This window comes from Myxine glutinosa, chromosome 13 (genome assembly GCF_964187855.1).
Source record: "Myxine glutinosa chromosome 13, kmMyxGlut1.1, whole genome shotgun sequence".
NCBI lineage: Eukaryota > Metazoa > Chordata > Myxini > Myxiniformes > Myxinidae > Myxine > Myxine glutinosa.
In genome coordinates, this window is record NC_136273.1 from 88,257,240 (window position 1) to 88,279,321 (window position 22,082).

Consider the following 22,082-nt stretch of genomic DNA (forward strand, 5'->3'; position numbering starts at 1 on the left):
TGGGGTCTTTTGGGTCTTTGAGGTCCTTTGGACCTTCGGAATCCTTAGGATATTTTAGATCCTCTGGGTATTTTATGTTATCTGGGTCTTTTGGGTTCTCTGGGTCTTTTTGGTTCTCGGGGTCTTTTGGGTCCTCGGGGTCTTTTGGGTCCTCGGGGTCTTTTGGGTCCTGGAGGTCTTTAGGGGTCTTCAAAGGTCTAAGGGGCCTTTGCAGTCTAAAGGGTCGACAGGTACATTCCAATAGTGCATAATTAATAGACATACGTAATTAATAGGCAGGATGCAACTGACTTCAAGCAGTACGTAATTAATAGACATATAGTCACATGACTAAATAGATGTACGGCTTCACAGATCGACGGCTTAATCAACCGTGTTTTCAGTTTTATAGACTTAAATATATCGTTAGATATAGACAGATTAACAGAATTGTTTGTTAACTCAACTGGACTACCGTCCAGTTGAGTTCATCACATACTGAACCCTCCGGCGTCCGTCGTCGTCGTCGTCGTTGTCCGTCGTCTGTCGTCCGTTAACTTTTCGACGTTAACACTCCAGCGTCCACAAATATCAACCGATTCTGATCAAACTTGACGTGCAGCATCCTTACCCCAAGGACCAGGTTGGTATTACATTTCAGCCCGATCCGTTGAAAAATGGCGGACTTAGGCGACCATATTGTTTTTGGTCATGAAAACGACATTAACACTAGCGTCCACAAATATTAAGAGATTTTGATCAAACTTAGAATGTTTAACCCTTACCACACAAGGTAGGTTGCTATTGCATTCCAACCCGATCCGTCGCAAAATGGCCACCATAGGCCGCCATATTGTTTTCAGCTCCGAAACGACGTTAAGACTTTAACGTCCACAAATATTTATGGATTTTGATCAAACTTGGTGTGTGAAGTTGTCCAGTCAGTTCAGTTGAGTTCTGCTTCCCTGGAAGCTCTAGTTTAAAACTTTCTGTATATGTGCAAACCAACGACTGAGCATATACACCCACCTGTGCAACAAAAATGAATATAACTCGAGATTGCATGAAGAACAATAATTTTAAACCTCCTCATGCACTGCCTGGACCCAAGATCTCTTAAATGAGGTATCATTTAGCATTGTACGTGCTGTGATTATGACGTTTACCCTTATCAGATGCAATCGGGCAACCTGCATTTACATATTCATATACAGGTACATATACATATATATATATATATATATATATATATATATATATATATATATATATATATATATATATATATATATATATATATATATATATATATATATATATATATATATATTAGGGTGGTGCTCAAAATAATTTTTTAAAAATATTTACTGGGACATGGCTTTATGTTGTTCCTTTTGTTCCAAAATGAAAAGACACCAAATATGAAAGCAATCTGATTTTATTTAGGGGTGCCACATCAGCCTTCAAACTAAAGGTGTCTACAAAACTTTTCTATATATGGATCGAAAGCAAAACCAGAAGTTTGTCTTATGAAAATCCACCCTCCACTCACTTTCTTTGTATTCTAGCAAACACAAGTTACAATAGCTGCTCAAATAGCACTATATTGCTATGAAAACTCAAATTCAATGATAACAATCCAAATGTTCAGTTCATAAAATGAAGAGACACCATATCACATAATATTAAAAAACCCAAATATACTGAGAAATGTAACTCCTATTTCTGGGCCTGTTTCACCACTGTTGCCTTCCTGGCATCGGGGTACATCTTCCTGTGAGCAGCAACAACTTGGAGCAGAGCTTGCTTTTGCTCTTCATCCTTTGTAAGGAGCTTATTGTAGTCTTGTATCAATGCGACACCCCTTTCTGCCCTGTCGTTCACCACGACTAAGCCACTGGCGGCTTTCTTTGCTTCCTGAAAGCTGGTTTCTTGCTCCCATGAACCAGGATCCTTATCCATCCAATCAGTTGGGGTCCCTAGGATGCTGAAGAAATGCTTGGTGTGTTTTGTTATGAGGCCAGCGATTGACAGGGCGGTTCCTCGTTTGATAGCTGGTCTCTTTGGAGAGGGGTTTTCACCGTCATTTTTCAATGCTTCAATCATATTGATCTTGCTTTCTTTGTCAATTCTGGTGTCAAAGAATGCAAATGCCACTAGTACTGGGCTCATGTACCATGTGTGGCGGCCAAGTGCCTTCAAGGCTGCCTGAGCCATCTTCTGATTGATTTGTTCAAACTTTTCCAACTTCTTGAAGAGGTTAATGTCATTCAGGGGAGCCTCAATAGCTTGTGGAGCCCGAAACCAAGCCTGTACATACACAAGGCAGACAAAAATGTTGAAGGCTCGGAGTTCTCTCGCCTCTCGTAGTGTCAAGTGGAACTCTGACCGAAACATGAACACCTGTAGTGAATATAATGCTTTTGCCATCCATCTGGCTCTGTGCATTGCTCCTGGAGCCATGATCCGGATTCCACGAGGTGGGATTCCTCCCATGTAGATGACAGTCAGTTCTAGGAGTTCACGATAATCATCTCGTGGCTGCTGATCTTTCAAACACACAAGAGCAAATTCCAGAGCTTCATCCATCATGTCATTGTTCTGTGCAAACTCAGCTGCCGTATCAGGATCTGTGAATCCATTTTTTGGTTGGTGATGGGCAACGGACGGCCACTCCGCCTGAAACCGCTTAAAAAGCTGGATGTCAGGGCCTGATGAAGGACCGAAAAGAGTGGTGAAAACATCTCCCAGAATGATTTCGTGCGCATGATGGCGGCAAGCCAAATGAATTAGTTCAGTCTGTAGCTTCTTTTCAATGAGGACAGCACCCCCTCCACGAACACCTGAATTGCTGGCCGTTGTGTCAAAAGACAAAGCCTTCACCTTGCCCACAAGGTTCCAGCTCTTCAGTGTGTCCACTACAGCGGTTGCCATAGCTTCTCCTCCCCCGTCAGGTAACTTGGGAACATTCAACAGCTGCTCCATTCCATGGTACTGGTTGGACACGAGGATTGGAAGACGATCCACCTTCACATGCACAAAATCTCCAGTGACATCGGGAAGAAGCTTTCCATCCCAATGGACCACTAAAGGACCCTGCACATTATGATGAAATGCTTCTTTTATTTCGTCCATGGTTTTGCATCGATGCATCATGCGATTCCGCCGCACTGTCCATTGGTTCAGTGCCAGCTCTGCAGGATCCCATCCTACTGCTCTACAAATGGATGCCAAGTTGTGGACAGCCATTCGGTCACTTGTTTTCGTACGATCCAAAGAAGCTGCGATTTCAGGAGTGGCAATGTTGGTAGGCCTTCTTTTCTTGGGACGAGATATCCCACCATCAGATGATGAAGAACCAGCCTGTGCCGTGGTCTCAGAGTCAGAGTCTGAGTCTGTGACTTCCATAGCAGTAGCACCCTTCATGACCATTTCCTGTCTCTTATTTTCCTTCTCTGCCTTAGTCTTCTCCTTTTCTTCCCTTTCTTTCTTTCGCTTCGTTTTTGCTTCCAACACAGTGTCTACAGATCCCATTGAAGCCTTCCTCTCTGAGAATTGATCGTGAAGAAACTTCCTGTCCTCGGGGTTGGTGATTATGGCCTCCGAATCTGCATGCCTAAGATCAAACGTCTTCTCCAAGGAGGCCTTGAAGGATGCTTCCTTTTTCTCTTGGGTCGCACCACCCCGCTTTGCACCTTTTTGGAGGCTCCTCCATTCTTCATATAGCCTCTCCAAACGATGGATGCAGTGCTGCTTCGTCGTTGTAGGTAGGTGAGCTTTTTCCCAGAACTTCACAACCTCTTCAATGGTGAGGGTTGCACTCTCCCGGGCAGTGCGATTCTCCTTCTTCAGGTGATGGAAAAACATGACAAGAGATTGATGCACAGTCGGGAGCTTGGCACCTTTGATGGCATCTCCAGAAGTGGACCCAATGAGATACACATTATCCTGAGCCCGAGTTTTCAATGAAACAATGGTACTAGCACATGCCATATCTGCAAAATACGCAAGAATGTGGGTAAAATCCTGTTAATTCTTACTCCACAGGGTCACTCTCTACAAAAGAGCCACAGTCAATAAGTTAGGCCTACATATTACACACTAAAAAAGCGTACCCCTGACCCCGGGAACCTGTACAAAACATGCATGAAAATTGCCCAGATAGTGATCATAGGAAGTCTCAAAACTGTATGTATAATATATTGTATATAACTATATATATAATGTATGTTTATTTATGTATATTTATTATTTAATGTATATTTTATGTATAAATTTAATGTATATTTAATTATAATGTATATATATTGTATAACTATATATTTATTTATTATATTTAAATTTTAATATATTATATTTATTTTTAATATATTATTTAATGTATTATACAGTATTTGTCTATATTTGTATAATTGTCTATCGTATAATTGTATATATAATGTATAATATAATATATATTATTATTATTTAATGTATATTTACTATATATTTATTTTTAATATTATATTTAATGTATATATATAATTATGTATTTATTTTGTGTATATACAGCCCAAAAAATGGGAATTCCTATTTTTGCATGGGGGAAAATTCATCACCGATGTGGCACCCCCAAATATTATTGGATTCCATTCAAATTTGGTGTGGTTTCCTTTGACACCAAAAGGAACAAAAATAGACCATGTCCCGGAGAAAATCTGCATTTTGATTTTTTGAAGCCCACCCTAATATATATATATATATACCTTGTGTGTATATATATATATATATATATATATATATATATATATATATATATATATATATATATATATATATATATATATATATATATATATATATATATATATATATATATATATACCTTGTGTGTATATATATACATCTATCTATAATTCCAGTAATCTCTGTGTGTATGTGTGTATGTTTGTATGTTTGTATGTTTGTATGTATGTATGTATGTATGTTTGTCTGTGACCGCTGTTTCTCGACAACTACCGGTCCGATATACTTTAAACTTGCCAGGTATATTGCTGGGGACCCGAGGATGTGCCTTTTCAAGGTTTCATATTAATCGGACAAGTCGTTACCGAGCTATGGCGATTTCTTTACCAAACTCCGCAAGCCGTTCGCTTTGGACCAAACCATTGCATGTAAATAGAGGGGGGGGATTGTCACCGTACTCGCAAGCCGTTCGCTTTGGACCAAACCATTTCATGTAAATAGAGGGGGGGGGGGATTGTCACCGTACTCGCAAGCCGTTCGCTTTGGACCAAACCATTTCATGTAAATAGAGGGGGGGGATTGTCACCGTACTCGCAGGCCGTTCGCTTTGGACCAAACCATTTCATGTAAATAGAGGGGGGGGGATATAATTTTAGATATATATATAGTACGGGCATGCCCTAGTACATATAAAATTATAATTTCAGTTCTCCTAAGGCGACTCCATATAATGAGTGGATACCAGAGATAATGTACCGTGTGGCAGGCGGTGCTTATCGCTCCCATTAAGGTACAGCACAGCTGGATGGGATACCTTAATGGTGGTTCACCATTCATGGTATGAAGTCGCATAATGACTGATATTCATTCGCATAATGACCTGAGTGATATATATATATATCATAAAATCATTTGGGGATGCTAAAAGGGTTGTGTTTATGATTGAGATTCGTAGGATTATTGACTTTGATTGTGTGCCACTCCACCCAGTCCGACTCAGGTGGACGGCAAGGTGGGCTCAACGGCACTTCCTCCTGTTCGCTCAAAGTCAAATTTCATTGAAGCGGACAAGTATTTCCTGCCTTTTGAGCTTGCGTGCCAGTCAAAATGCTCACGTATAATCAGCACCTCTCTGGACTGCCTGCAGGTGAATCCAAACGCCTATATTTTGTTTATGGGTAATGCAATGCCAGTTTCGCGGGAAGGGAATATGAGTTGTAATTTGAAGATGGTTCGCTTGAAGAGGATGCAATGAATGCTTTAAATGCAATTCTCAAACAGTGTACCGATTAGATTGATCACTCAATCACGTAACCCAAGTGCCAGTTCAATGTGGTAGTTGGAATATTGCTATTGGTAAGCTCTGAATTTGATTTTGCTTATGAACACTTTGCTAGTTACGGTAAATAAATCACATTGTCACTTTTTGTGTCAAATTTCGAGGGAGCATTTTTTGGAGTTGTCATTTTCCATGGCAATGGTGATTGATTGTATATGAGAATATTCACATTGCTATCATACTGGGGACTGATGACTTGCTTTGTTGCCTTATTAGGCTTCCAGTGAGGTTCCCCCTGGAAGCCTATTGTTCTTGTAAGGATTATTATTATTCTCACACATTTTGTAGACAATTCCTAGAAAACCGTTAGAGCTAGCTCCACGAAACTTTAATTCATTATAGATACCAATGTAACTTTGTGCATCATGAATTTTGTTTTTGCCATTTGGACTTGCATTAGCTGCCATTGTCTATGACGTCATAAACTTTAAACATCTCCAAAACCGCTGAATGGAAGCATGCTATTGAAAATTGGGTCGCCACGTCAAAATCCAAGATGACCGCCGCCATGTATGGCTGAACCTTGAGTGGAATATCTTGAAAAATAAGTGAAGTACCAACTTCTAATCTGGTGTGTGGGTGTATCTGCGCATAAGGAAGAATGCTATTGAAAATTGGGTCGCCACGTTAAAATCCAAGATGGCCGCCGCCATGTATGTCTGAACCTTGTGAGCGGAATATCTTGAAAAATAAGCGAAGTACCAACTTCTAATCTGGTGCGTGGGTGTATCTAGGCATAAGGATGAACGCTATTGAAAATTGGGTCGCCACATCAAAATCCAAGATGGCCGCCTTGCGTCTTCCACTTTGTCAAGTCATCACTTCACCGACGGGGGACCTAGGCGTAACGCTTGTTGTCACTTGTAAAACCCTCTCTCACCGGGAATGCCGCTGTGCCATACATACTTACATCGAGAGACAATTGCGGTCCTTCTCCCTCCCTGAATCGCCAGGACTATGAATACTTTTGCAAACCTGACACATGCACCCAACTCCCCCTTGCACACCACCTCCTTACTCCGAGTCCTCCAATACTTCAGAAGTTGTTCCCTCCAGCGGTTCAGGAGTGCATACAAAACAAAAACAAACAAACACACTGACACTTTTCAAATTTCGCATGATGTCAGTATGAACCTTTTTTTCTTGCCATGCTTTCACTGGAGATTTTCTTTTTGATGAATTACCCGGTCTGCAAAACACCAGGATGACTGTTTGTAGCTGGGTAAAACCCAGGCTCGACAGCTTAGAGGGGAGTGTGTGCGCCTCAAGGCCATCCTGCCTGCCCGATTGGTATACGAGCAAGTTCTTACAATGTAACAGCCAGTTTTTTTTTTGAAGGTTACAAAACTTAAATGGAATTGCCTGTTTTCAAACTAATTGTCAGCAATGACTATTTGCAGTTACGGTACCGTCTTCCCTGCCCCTTTTCTCTACCCTGTGTACGCAGCAATTCAACTCTATATCGTTCCCTGTTCAGCGTTATATTTTGTGGTTTTTTTTGTGGAGGGATACTGGTAGATGTGTACGGCTTTACACTGAGAGCCGGCATCGTGTTTCCTATGAACTCCACTGAGCCTCCACTTGTCTTGATTATTACTATGTTCCAATTACCCGTTTTATGCTCTTGCAGAAACTCATTGCATATGGACACCTAACAGGCAATGCTCCGGACAGCACTATGCCTGGGAAGAGGCTGATCGACCGCATTGTAGAGACGATCTGCGGCTGTTTTCAGGGACCACAGACAGATGAGGGAGTCCAATTGCAGATTATCAAGGTCAGTGTGGCTTAATTAAATAAAAACCTTCATTCAACTTCCAAACATACCGGCAGAGAAGATAACCGAGAAGGAAGTTGAAGAAGCGATAAAAGCAATGAAGAGTAGAAAAGCGGGAGGGCCGACGGGAGTTGTGGGAGATATGTTGAAGGCAGCGGGAAATTGGGGTGTGAAGAGAATGACAGAGATCTGCAATCTGGTGGTGAAAGAAGGCCGCATTCCAGTGGATTGGGAACTGAGTACACTCGTCCCTCTATACAAGGGGAAAGGTGACCCTCTGGACTGTGGCTCGTATCGAGCGATAAAGTTATTGGAGCATGGAATGAAGGTATTGGAAAGGGTGTTGGAGAGGAGTATAAGGAAGAAAGTGAAGATTGACGAAATGCAGTTTGGATTTATGCCAGGAAGAGGAACGACAGACGCGCTTTTTATTGTGAGACAGTTGCAGGAGAAGTACATGGAGAAGAGGAAGAAGATGTTTCTTGGGTTTGTTGATCTGAAGAAAGCATTCGATAGGGTTCCACGTGAAGTAGTGACATGGGCATTGAGGAAGTTAGGAGTGGAGGAATGGTTCATCAGAGTAGTGATGGCAATGTACAAAAGAGCGCGCACAGCTGTAAGGGCGAAGGACGGGAACAGTGGTGAGTTTGAGGTGAATGTGGGAGTGCATCAGGGGTCGGTACTAAGTCCACTACTATTTGTAGCTGTGATGGAGGTGCTGACTCACAACGTAAAGGAGGGTTTACCGTGGGAGTTGTTGTATGCAAATGATCTGGTGTTGATTGCAGAAAGTATGGATGGACTGAAGGAGAAGATGAACAAGTGGAAGGAATGTATGGAGACAAAAGGTCTGAAGGTGAATATCGGAAAAACGAAGGTGATGGCAAGTGGTAAAGCATGTGGTGAGGTGGAAAGAACTGGGAAGTGGCCGTGTGCTGTGTGCAGGAAGGGTGTCAGAGTGAATTCCATTCAATGTATAATGTGTGCTGAGTGGGTTCATCAAAAATGTAGTGGTTTGAGAGGGTCATTAACCAGTGTGGCAGCTACATTCAAGTGTAAGGTGTGCACAGAGGGAGCTGCAGATGGAGGAAATGTTGAGTTGGATCTTGGAGATGGCGTGAAGCTGGAAGGTGTGAAAACATTTTGTTACCTTGGAGACATGCTGAATGGAGAAGGTGGATCAGACTCGGCAACGGTTGCTAGAGTGAGATGTGCATGGAAGAAGTTTCGGGAACTGAGTGGCGTGCTGACGAGGAGGGGAGTGTCATTGAAGCTGAAGAGAAAGGTGTATGCTGCACGTGTGAGAAGTGTTATGATTTATGGGAGTGAGACATGGGTAATGAACGTAGAGCAGCAACGAAGGCTGGAAAGGGTGGAAATGCGAATGGTTCGGTGGATGTGTGGACTATCGTTGAGGGAGAGGAAGACAAATGATGAATTGCGAAAGATGATGGGAATAGAGCCTGTGATGGATGCTGTGAAGAGAAACAGGTTGAGATGGTTTGGTCATGTGTTGAGGAAGGTTGAAAGTGACTGGTTGAAAAGAGTGATGGGAATGAATGTAGAAGGAAGTAGAGGACGGGGAAGACCAAGAAAGACTTGGCTAAAGATGGTCGAAGAAGAAATGCGGGCAAGGGGGTTAACAAGGAGAGATGAAGAAAATAGGGCAAAATGGAGAACATTGTCATGGGGACCGCAAGGCTAACCCCCGCTCTTGCAGGGAAAATGGCCTTAAAAATGCCTGTTGTTGTTATTCAACTTCCAAACATAATCCTTTTGTTTGGCCCAGGGCCGCTATGATGCGCCAGTTATCCATCATAGCAGGTTTTTTTTTTTTTGTTAAACTGCGAAACTTTCATAATTGATCATTGATTGCTTTGTGACAAAGCTGGCATTAGCCTGGATTTCAATTATTAAAACATTTTAAGTTAAACAATTGATTATTTGGCCATGTGGGCCGGGCCATCTTCTGATTATGTTGATGCTAATGGCGATCTCACTATAATGTCCAGTTGATTGTCTCTCAACCATTGTTTGTGTGGAAGCTGTTTTCATTTTGGTCTTGCACATCTCTATACCTATATTAAGGTAGAATTGTTGCCGACCAATTGTTAGATTCACCTTATGTTTCGCTCTCTCAGCTTTTTCCACTCCTGGTGAAATAGTTCACAATGGATTTCCACCTCACTGTTTGTCACTTTTTCACTTTGTGGCTGTCCACAGGCCCTGCTCACTGCTGTCACCTCTCAGCACATCGAGATCCATGAGGGCACGCTCCTCCAGACTGTACGAACGTGTTACAATATCTACCTGGCCAGCAAGAACATGATCAATCAGACTACGGCCAAAGCCACCCTCACGCAGATGCTCAATGTCATCTTCGCTCGCATGGAGAACCAGGCGGTACGCTCGTGCTACCCTAGTATTGAGATGTTGCCCTTTGTGTTTCGCCGTGAACTTCAATCGATGTCCTGCTGAGTGTTCTACCTGTCTGTGTCGTTGCCTTTAGATGATACTGTCATTAACCATTTTTGCCAGTTTTCATGTTCATGATACTTTGTTTTCACAAGCCCAGTGTTGGGGAATTCGTATTCAATCTCCACTTACTCTGTCAATGTCTGTGGTCCATTTGAAGCTTCAGGAGGCCAAACAGGTGGAATGGGAGCGACAACTGAAGCCAGTGGTACAACCTGGGACGGAGAATCACCATTCGGAAGTGGAACCCTCGGCCTCACCCGGTCCTTTAGACGTCAATGCCGGAGTCATACCTGCCGGAGCTCCACTCGGGCTTGGACACTTGCGAAGTGACTCCGAAGAGGGCGCGACGGGTTTTCCGGGTGTGGAAGAAGAAAACGGGATGGATGGACTTGAAGATGAGAAGACCGAGACAGATCGAGGAACACCAGTGCTGTGTGAGTAGAAATTTGGAGGATTCCATTCAGCTCTAAAAGAAGGGTGATTAAAGGAAAAGCATAAGGAATCAAATTTTTGTTGCTGTAACTGCTAAATTTGGGCATGGTCAGTTGACGAAAACCTTTTTTGTTTGTTTTGTACACGGCTCCTTTCCTATTCATCTCTCGGTGCTTCATGACGTTATCGTGCTCTGAAAGGGAGTACTCAGTTTTCACTTCGTTTGTCACTTGCAAAATCAAAGATTTTTTTGAAGTATATTGGTCGGTTGCATTTGTTATTCTGTCTGTTTGTTTGTTACTTGCTAAATCGAAGATTTTTCAAGTATATTGGTCGGTTGCATTTGTTATTCTGTCTGTTTGTTTGTTACTTGCTAAATCGAAGATTTTTCAAGTATATTCGTTGGTCTTGTGCGGTTTTTTTTTGTTTTGTTTTTGTATGCAACGGACACATAAAACATATAATAAAGGGAGCGGGAGACGAGATGGGGAGAGAGAGAGGGAAGCGCACAAGTACGACAGTAGAGAACAGGGACACCGGGAGATCTGTGGGAGGGAGAGGGCTTGGGGGGGAGGAGGCATGGGAAGGGGGGGGGTGGGGGGGGAGAGGTATAAAACACATGGACACTGCTTGGGCTTCCAGGAAAGAAGTTGGAATTTCAAAAAAGTGGATCTGGGGTGAATTAACGGGGGTAGAAAAGATCAAGGTTTTGGATGGGGGTACTTTACTCTGAGAGCCGGCATCGGCAATTGCAAAATCCACCTCCACCTCGCCCACAAAAAGTTGTGATGGAGACATCAAATTGTCCATTTCATAAAGATTAGAATTGACGATCTTGATCATCGCGGGTCAGCTGGATGAAAATTGATGATTATTCAGATGAAAATTGATGATTTTATAAGTTTGACCTTGAGTTGACCTTTAAAATAGTTTGTTTCCCAATGTAGTGACTCAATGTGCAAATGCTGTTCAATTTTCAAGTCGATCGGATGAAAATTGATGGTTTTTCAGATTAAAATTGATGATTTTGGAGGTTTTACCTTTTGATCTCAAAAATTGTTGGTTTACCAATTTAGTGATTCAATATACAAATGCTGTTCGATTTTTAAGTCAATTGGATGAAAAATGGCTATTTTAGAAATTTGACCTCTGGATGACCTTTGATATCTAAATCGATAGGCTTCTCAATTGTGACAAGCTCTACAACTTAATGAAGTTTCATGACGATTGGTTTAGAATTGTGACCTGTAGGCGAGAGACAGACAGACAGACAGACAGAGAATAACCAACACAACCGACCAATACACAACCTAATAACAAACAAAATCTTCGATTTTGCAAGTAAATTATATCGCTTGTGCATTCTTGTATTGTGTGTGCATCACTGAATTGGCTCACCTGTTGGTGAAGTGGTCCAAGCTAACGGGGCACCTGGGGGTCATTTGCCTCATTTAATATCGAATCAAGTCTGGACATTGCTTATTTTTTTCACACGAGAAACTGGTAAGTCATTGCCCTCACCCCCCCCCCCCCCCCCCCCACACTCCCCCTCACCCCTGCACTCCCCCTCCAGCCACTGACTGCGTTCCACCAACACGCACGCATGTAAAATTTGCTTGAGATCGGGCCACCCCTGTTTTTATATATGATTTTCATATGTACGTACATATACCTGGTCCTCGGTTACCGTCTTGGTTATGCTCTTGAAAACCAGAATGCTAAGTGAAACCACGTTAAATGGATCAATTGGTTCACGAGTTATCAAGTGACCACTATATTCGTCATGTGTGTGCGTCTGTCTGTCTGTATGTCTGTATGTCTGTCTGTCCGCAGCATAACTACCCGATGATATCATCCGATCTTGATTAAACTTGGGTGGGAGGTTTATATCATGATCTAGTTGTGTCCTCCCTAGAGTGGGCGTATTGGAGACATCAATACGGGCCACGCCCGAAAAAGATGTCTTTTTAGGGGGTAATCGAGTTCAAGCTTCATCTTCTCCGAGGGGTTTGGTGGAATCTGACAGGGGTTTCGGTATTTGGTTAGGCCAATGGCATGTGTCTAGCTCCACGGAGCTCCATTTTTCATTTTCACCCCAAGTTCAAGGTCACAAGGTCACGAAATTTAGAAAAGTCGATTTTTTATGGTTTTATTACATTGTTCGCTTCCTGATAGGGTGAAATGTCGTACATGATCTTATATTATCACATACATCATGAAATACAAGTTTTCCAACAAATTTCAGAATCTTTGACCTTTGAAGGTCACAAAGGTCAAATTTTCACAGTTGTCGGAATCGAACCGAATTTTCGGTATTGTGTAGCTAACTAACCTCATAACTGATTATGGTCCCGATTTGATGTATCAATCCTCGATGATCGTGACGATTGTGACGATCGACTTAATAGTCCGTCCTTTGTCATTGAATACTGCTCGCTAGGCTGGGCCAAATCGGAGGTGATTTTCCTAATTCAATGTAATTTACCTAAAAGTTGTGAGTGAGTATCAGGAACAAAATCATGAAAAAAAAATTCAAAAATATTGACGTTTTACGGTCAGACAGCCCGTTACCATAGCAACAGTTACAGACGACTCAAAAAATGCCTAAATTGACGATTTCTCAAGCTGTGTTTGACCCCCAGAGTTGATTCTGGTACCAAAAGATGCAGAATTGAAAGCCAAGGATGATTGGATAGCTTAACAATGTCTGTGACACAATTCAATACCACTTTTATCCAAAAAACTGATTTTTGTCTGAAATTTCAAGCATATTTATGGAAAAAAATTGAAAATTTTGCTTTTTAATCATAGGATAACCATTAATCAGATTAAATTTACTTTAAATTGTCTTTTACAACCTTGTATTGTCCAGTTTTTATAACTGTTATAACGTTGTTTAAATTTGGCCATCTTCATTTCAATAAAAAAAAGTTAACAAAAGCAGCTTACAATCATTAATTTTAATGCCTGCTTTCGGTTGTTACTGTAAACATTCATCAGGGCGTTCAAGGCGCCCGTGCACACATCAAGGATAGGCGCTCTTGTCTTCGATACAACGGCAGTGAACTCTGGGGTCAAGAGTGGAGTCGTAGTAAGACTGGAGACTGAGTTTGGCAGGAGTCTTCTGCAACTGGCGTGTCGGCACCACATCCACGAATTGGTTGGAGGGGCGTCTTGCTCAATAGTGTATGGCCCCACCACAGGACCTAATGAACAGCTGTTCAAGCGACTGCTCAACACTTGGAGTGAATTGGACCAGGGCAACTACACATTGGTCGAGGTGTCTGCTCAACAGAGAGAGCTGGCTGGCCATGTACATGCCACCATCACCTTCCTTCAGACGTGGATGGACAATAGCACAAAGGAGACTCTTCGACACGACTACCTGGAGCTGGCACACCTCACACTGCTGTTTCTTGGAGGGACTGTCCCTGATGGTATGAGGACCATCACTATCAAAGCTCCTGGGGCATTCCACCACGCCCGTTGGATGAGCAAGACTTTATACACTATAAAGGTGGCACTCTTCCGTTGGCAGCTGGGAGATATCTACACACCCGAAGAGCTGGAAGACATAACCAGTCTCGCTGCATTCATGTCAGTCTTCTACACTAAAGCGTGGTTGACATGTACCAGTGCTGCAGATGCACCATCTAACGACATGTACCTGATGAAGAACCTCCTCAAGGCTGAGGCCAGTATCGCAAAGAATCCAACAAAGTGGCCTGCCAAATTTCTGTCCTTTGTGACTGTGGCCCGAGAGAAGCTACAAAACCATTTGTGGTACCTCTCAGAGAGATTGGTCTCTTTGGCACTCTTCTCGGACAGAACGTCATCTGACAAGCAGACTATGAGAAGGGCTATGCTCAGGTACCATGGGACTGCACATAACATGATACAGGAGATGCCAGCCTCACAGCAATTGGGGAGTAAAGCCCTCAAAGACTTTGTTGGTTACGACTCTTGGAGCATGTTTGAACTCTTGGGTATTGACTCCAGTTTTGTCAAGCTCCCCGTTGCACAGTGGCCCACCTCAGACAGCTATCGTCATGGCAAGGAAGTTGTGGCCAAACTCCCAGTTGTCAATGACGCAGCAGAGCGGACACTTGGACTCGCCACAGATTTGAACACTAACAAGGCCCCCACATCTGAGGCGCAGCTCTAGGCTCTATACAGGGTTGTGAAGGGCGTCAGGGAGAAGCTGCATGGACTGGCAACATCCACTGAGGTTGTGACTAAGAAGTCATTGGCCTCCATTGATTACAATTGGGACTAGATTTTTTATTTTGTTATCAATGTTCAATGTCAGACCTTAAATTTGAGACAAAAAAGCTTAATCAATGACAAAAGTTAATTTAAAGTACATTTAATTTGACTATAGTTCTGATTAATGATTATCCTATGATTAAAAAGCAAAATTTTCATTTTTTTTTCAAACAAATGCCTTAAATTTGAGATAAAAATGAGTTTTTGGGATAAAAGTTGTATTGAATTGTGTCACAGACATTGTTAAGCTATCCAATCATCCTTGGCTTTCAATTCTGAATCTTTTGGTACCAGAATCAACTCTGGGGGTCACACACAGCCTGAGAAATCATCGATTTAAAGGATTTTTTGAGTCGTCTGTAACGGTTGCTATGGTAACGGGCTGTTTTACCGTAAGACGTCAATATTTTTGAAAAAAAATTTCATGGTTTTGTTTCTGTTACCAGCCACAACTTTTAGGTAAATTACAACCTTGTAGTATGAAAAATTGAAAATCACCCCTGATTTGGCCCAGCCTACTGCTCGCTCGTGAACCATCGTCGTCTCCTGACTTGTTTGTCTCAACAACGTATAGCAAATTATGGGTAAATAATCACGACGTTCTCTGAAGCCTTGACATCTTATTATTAGAGACGTTATAACGAAACAATGTTAACCGATACGACATGAAGCGATGACACTGTACATATACATACATACATATACACATACATACACATACATACACACATGTACAATGTACATACACATGTACATACACATGTACATACACATACATACACATACATACACACATGTACATACACATACATACACACATGTACATACACATACATACACACATGTACATACACATGTATACATACACACATACATACATACATATACATACATACATACATACACACACATACATACATACATACATACATACATACATACACACACACACACATACATACATACATACACATACATACACACATGTATACATACATACATACAGAGAATTGCTTTATTTAATATAGTAGTAAATGGGGGGAGGGGCACTGGTCCAGTTTGTTTCATTAATCTTACCACAGCATTTAATGACATGTATGGAGTTGAATGCATATGTCTGTTCTATCGAAGATCCCAGCAGGATGTGTGCTGTTTTGTGGTATCGTTTCAAAGACACTGTTTTATTGATGACTTGTTCATGCTTCAGCGGAAACAGCAGAAGAAAGTGATCCTGAGACTTGTAATGACCTTGAGACCATGGAGACTGCAGAATATGTGGTGCAGAAGATCCTGCATGAAGTGGTTGCAACTGTCATCACAGGTAGATTGATGTAGCCTGGCTTTGGGGGAGTCAGACGTTCTCAAAAATGAATCGAGGATCTTCAAAAAGTAACATAACCAGTTGCAATTCACCAGGTGTGTGTGCGTGTGTGCATGTGTGCACGCGTCAGTCAGTCAGTCATTGTCTTTGTCTCATTGTCTCAAACATTGATCAACTGTTATTGAACTGGATTTAGCTCATATGCCCATATGTATGATTTTAACCCAAATACCCCATATGTTCCATTACAAAGATTGCCAGTTTGGCTGTCACTAACAAAAACGGTATACAATATATATTGGTTTGTTCTGTCTTGATCGTTTTGGCACCAGAGGAGGGCCACGTGTCTACAGAAGAGGCAAGTGGCTCAACTGATGGTGAAGTGGTCCAAGCTAATGGGGCACCTGGTGGTCATTTGCCTGCCTCCTACACACCCTCCTTTCCAGATGATCGGATATCGGTCTCGTCCTCGGACACGCAGGCAAGCCTTCCTTGCATTTTTCCGAGCTCTTCTTCACTATTATCCTCTCACGAGTTTCCATTACATGTTGCTCCATCTGGCTTTGTTAGTTGTTGTTACAAAACGCTCATCTTCATGCCACAGGAAATGGGCAGCGTGCCTGCACAACCGGCAGCAGTGAAGTTTTCGCACATCCTTCAGAAGGATGCCTTTCTTGTATTTCGGTCCCTGTGCAAACTGTCCATGAAACCTCTCTCGGATGGACCACCAGATCCCAAGTGAGTGGTGTTTGATTTTGCAGATGGGTGCTCGACGTTTGTGTAAACACTACAAACCTCTTATTGTAGTCTTTACAAATACAGTAAAACTCCGACATTCGCGGGGGATATGTTCTTGAAAACTGCCACGAATCTCAATTACGCGAATGTCATCAATTGTTTCAATGGGAAAAAGGTGGTTAGGTCACATGGGGTTGCACTGAGCTATGATGAAGTCCTTCCAACTCTCTCACCGTGACCTATGTTGAAGATAAGCTTATTGACTGATATAAAATAAAGCGTTTCATACTAGTCTGGTCGTATGAAAAGCAAGTTTATACAAAATACAGTATGGTTGCAAATGGCTTCCTTTCCGAACAATCGTTCATACAGTAAGTAAATTGATTGGGGGTTGACTCGGTGTTATATATGATGAAAGCGAGCACGAGTGGGGGCTGCTCACCCGGTGATTTAACAAGCTCAGGGGGAGGCCAGCCAACCTTGTTACCCGTACTCGGGTAACACATTACCTTGGGACGGCCACGAAGGAGGTACAGTCGGTTTTAACTTTAAACCTCAGCAGCATATGAGCGATTGCATTTTCCTTTGTACAAGCAGCTGTTAATTTTTTTTGATTTAAATGGCGCTTTCAGAGCCGCGAGGCTCTATATACGCCACACACCAAAAGCTGACCCAGGTACCCAAGGAGCCATTAGGCTTCCCTAAAATTTTACAAGGATTTCCCGCTCTCTTTTAGGAATCCTAGTACCGCTTTACAGAGTCAGGGGTGCTTCTTATTCAACAGACTTGTGGTTTCCTGCAGATACGACACTTTGATCCTCATCCCTCTAACATACTGGATAAGACACCGTCTGGATCCCTCATATATATATATATATATATATATATATATATATATATATATATATATATATATATATATATATATATATATATATATATATATATATTGTTACTGATCGCGGTTTAGATGTTATGATGACCGAGCGGTGGTGTATTACCGCGACCGTTACAGGATCCCTGACTCACCCGATTCACCCAGAACTTTGGCCGGATCGCACCGCAGCTGCTCAATGAGGGGAAAAGACGAAAACGACGAATGCAAAGAGGAAAAGGAATAAAACGAATAGACGGACAGAAGAGTAATTGGATTTATTATTTACACAAGCAAAAAGGAGCAATCAAGGTTTATTTACAACACATAAGACGCAGGTGACACAGTGCAAATACTAGCTTATAGTTATACAGACTTAACTTATTCCCAGGACAGAACAAACAAAGACACTGACTCACGCGGGGAATGACAGGAATGGCAGGAGGTGGATGGCTGGAGGTGAACGCTTGGTGGAGCCAACGCGGAGCTTGGTGGAGCCTTGGTGGAGGTGAACGCTTGGTGGAGCCAACGCGAAGCTTGGTGGAGGTGAACGCTTGGTGGAGCCGATGCGCTGGTGGGGGGGGGGGGGGGGGCTGGCGTGACGGGTTCTCTCCTCCTCACGCGCTCTTGCTCTGATGACCCAGCTCTTTGTGAACATCCTTGTCTCAGCTCAAAGTGCATCTCTCCTGGGAACACCCCCGCCGTGGGTTATATAGGCCCCGCCCCTCAACCTTTGCGAACCTCCCCCAAACGTTCTCTCCCCGCCCTCTCAAGCCAAACCCCTTGTTCATGGTTGGTCGAGTGGGCTGGCTCACTCCTCCCCTCTCTGACGAGGTGGGGACCCGCCTTTCTTCCCCAACCCTGCCTCGTGGTCAATGGCGGATGAAGGGAAAACCGCCCAACATGCAGTTGGCAATGCGAATTGCAATTGACGGAAAGGGGGGAATGGAAGTGTTGGGAGTGGGAATGAAGGGAATCTATCTCTTTCACTGGTGCAATGGAGTATTTCAATTAATGGGAGACACAGCCTTACTCTAAAACACAGAATAAGAGATAACTATCAACAGGGGTATTCTATTATTTGGCTGATGTGTATGCTTGTGGACTAATTATGGGATGCCCTTTCACCTTTACACAGCTCCAGAGGTAGGGGGGCGCAGAATAAACAATAATAATAATAATACAGCACACAATCAAAAAAAATACAGTCCTCATCTCCGCAACAATATATATATATATATATATATATATATATTATATATATATAATATATATACACATGGATGGTGGTTTCTAAAGCAATTGGTTAATTTATATGAATCACGTGTGCTTCAGAAAGGTATGTTGTTTCTCTTTTGCTTTCTCTCGCCCTGTATGTTGAGTTTCAAAGCAGAATAAGTTTGAAGACATTCGATTTCCGAGCCGTTTCCAAATTGCCGAGCCAAAATTTATCCCCGTCACACGACGATTGCCAGCTGTTTACCAAGATATAATGTTGATGCGCATTTTAAAGGCCATTTTCCCTGCTAGAGCGGGGTTAGCCTTGCGGTCCCCATGACAATCTTCTCCATTTTGCCCTATTTTCTGCATCTCTCCTTGTTAATCCCCTTGCCCGCATTTCTTCTTCGAACCATCTTTAGCCAACGTCTTTCTCGGTCTTCCACCCGTCTCTACTACTTCCTTCTACATTCATTTCCATCACTCTTCTCAACCAGTCACTTTCATCCCTTCCTCGACACATGACCAAACCATCTCAACCTGTTCCTCTTCACAGCATCAAGCACAGGCTCTATTCCCATCATCTTTCGCAATTCATCATTTGTCTTCCTCTCTCTCAACGATACTCCGCTACGTCCGTCCGAACCATTCGCATTTCCACCCTTTCCAACCTTCGTTGCTGCTCTACGTTCATTACCCATGTCTCGCTCCCATAAATCATAACACTTCTCACACATGCAGCATACACCTTTCCCTTCACCTTCAACGACACTCCCCTCATCATCAGCACGCCACTCAAATTCGCGAAACTTCTTCCATGCACATCTCACTCGAGCAACCGTTGCCGAGTTTGATCCACCTTCTCCATTCAGCATGTCTCCGAGGTAGCAAAATGTTTTCACACCTTCCAGCTTCACGCCGTCTCCAAGATCCAACTCAACATTTCCTCCATCTGCAGCTCCCTCTGTGCACACCTTACATTTGAATGTAGCTGCCACACTGGTTAATGACCCTCTCAGACCACTACATTTTTGATGAACCCACTCAGCGCACATTGTACACTGAATGGAGTTCACTCCGACACCCTTCCTACACACAGCACAGGGCCACTTCCCAGTTCTTTCCACCTCACCACATGCTTTACCACTTGCCATCACCTGCGTCTTTCCGATATTCACCTTCAGACCTTTTGTCTCCATACATTCCTTCCACGTGTTCATCTTTTCCTTCAGTCCATTCATACTTTCCGCAATCAACACCAGATCATCTGCATACAACAACTCCCACGGTAAACCCTCCTTTACGTTCTGAGCCAGCACCTCCATCACAGCTACAAATAGTAGTGGACTTAGTACCGACCCCTGATGCACTCCCACCTTCACCTCAAACTCACCACTGTTCCTGTCCTTCGTCCTTACAGCTGTGCGCGCTCTTTTGTACATTGCCATCACTACTCTGATCAACCATTCCTCCACTCCTAACTTCCTCAATGCCCATGTCAATACTTTGCGTGGAACCCGATCGAATGCTTTCTCCAGATCAACAAACCCAAGAAACAACTTCTTCCTCTTCTCCATGTACTTCTCCTGCAACTGCCTCACAATGAAAAGCGTGTCTGTCGTTCCTCTTCCTGGCATGAATCCAAACTGCATTTCGTCGATCTTCACTTTCTTCCTTATCCTCTTCTCCAACACCCTTTCCAATACCTTCATTCCATGCTCCAATAACTTTATCGCTCGGTACGAGGCACACTCCAGAGGGTCACCTTTCCCCTTGTATAGAGGGACGAGGGTACTCAGTTCCCAATCCACTGGAATGCGGCCTTCTTTCACCACCAGATTACAGATCTCTGTCATTCTCTTCACACCCCAACTTCCTGCTGCCTTCAACATATCTCCCACAACTCCCGTCGGCCCTCCCGCTTTTCTACCCTTCATTGCTTTTATCGCTTCCTCAACTTCCTTCTCAGTTATCTTCTCTGCCGGTCCTAAAACTGGGTTACTCTCTATGTTGCCATCCCATTCATTCTCTGTATTCAACAGCATTTCCATATATCTTTTCCATCTTCCTTTAATTCCATCTGGGTCGACAACAATTTGTCCCACTTCATCCTTCAAGCAACTCACCCCCATCACATCACACCTCTCTTTCGCTATCTGCTTTGCAATCCTGAATACTGCTTTCTGACCCTCTTCCGAAGCCAAGCGTTCTCCGAACATTTTCCTACATGCCTCCTGCGCCTTTGCTACCTCTTTCTTTGCAGCCTTCCTGGCTGCCTTATAACTTTCATGCTCTGCTGTTTCTGCTCCCGTACCCTTCGCCTTCTGCCACTCCTTGAACTTCTTCCTCTTCTCATCAATCCTCTTTCCAACTTCATCATCCCACCACCATGTTTCCGAGTGCCTCGGTGGTCCTTTTGTCCATCCACATACCTCACCAACGGCTCCCAACAGACTAGCTTTCATTGACATCCAAATACTTTCAAGCTCAACCACATCATCCTCGACCCTACTCAGCCTCTCTTTTAATGCCTCCCTTACTGTCACCTCTTTCAACCTCCACACCTTCATTCTCGGTTGGTACTTCACCCGCCGAGCTCTCCTCGCACCTTTCACCCTTACGTCGCAGACAACCAAGTGGTGCTGTGAAACAGCCTCCTCCCCCGGGATCACCTTTGTGTCCCGGAGGTGCCCCCTATCTCGCCTACACACCATCAGGTAGTCAATGGTTGTCGTCGACCCACCTGACGTGAATGTAACAAGCTTATTATCCTCTTTCTGGAACTGAGTATTACAAATCAACAAATCAGCTCCATCAGCAAACTCCAACATCCTTTCACCTTCTCCATTTCTCACACCATATCCGTAACCCCCATGAACTCCGTCAAAACCATCCATACTCCTTCCCACATGTCCATTTAGGTCTCCTCCTACCA

General features: G+C 43.1%; 1 protein-coding gene across 1 annotated transcript in view; it reads left to right on the forward strand.

Annotated features, from left to right (window-relative positions):
* LOC137418597 (brefeldin A-inhibited guanine nucleotide-exchange protein 1) overlaps nt 1–22,082 on the forward strand; it is a 97,570-nt gene that overhangs the window by 12,828 nt on the left and 62,660 nt on the right. Inside the window, exons 3-9 of the mRNA XM_078767756.1 lie at nt 5,695–5,851; nt 7,674–7,820; nt 10,044–10,223; nt 10,456–10,732; nt 16,204–16,317; nt 16,650–16,798; nt 16,922–17,055. Of these exons, the coding sequence (XP_078623882.1) occupies nt 5,695–5,851; nt 7,674–7,820; nt 10,044–10,223; nt 10,456–10,732; nt 16,204–16,317; nt 16,650–16,798; nt 16,922–17,055 (1,158 nt within the window). The remainder of the gene's footprint in view (nt 1–5,694; nt 5,852–7,673; nt 7,821–10,043; nt 10,224–10,455; nt 10,733–16,203; nt 16,318–16,649; nt 16,799–16,921; nt 17,056–22,082) is intronic.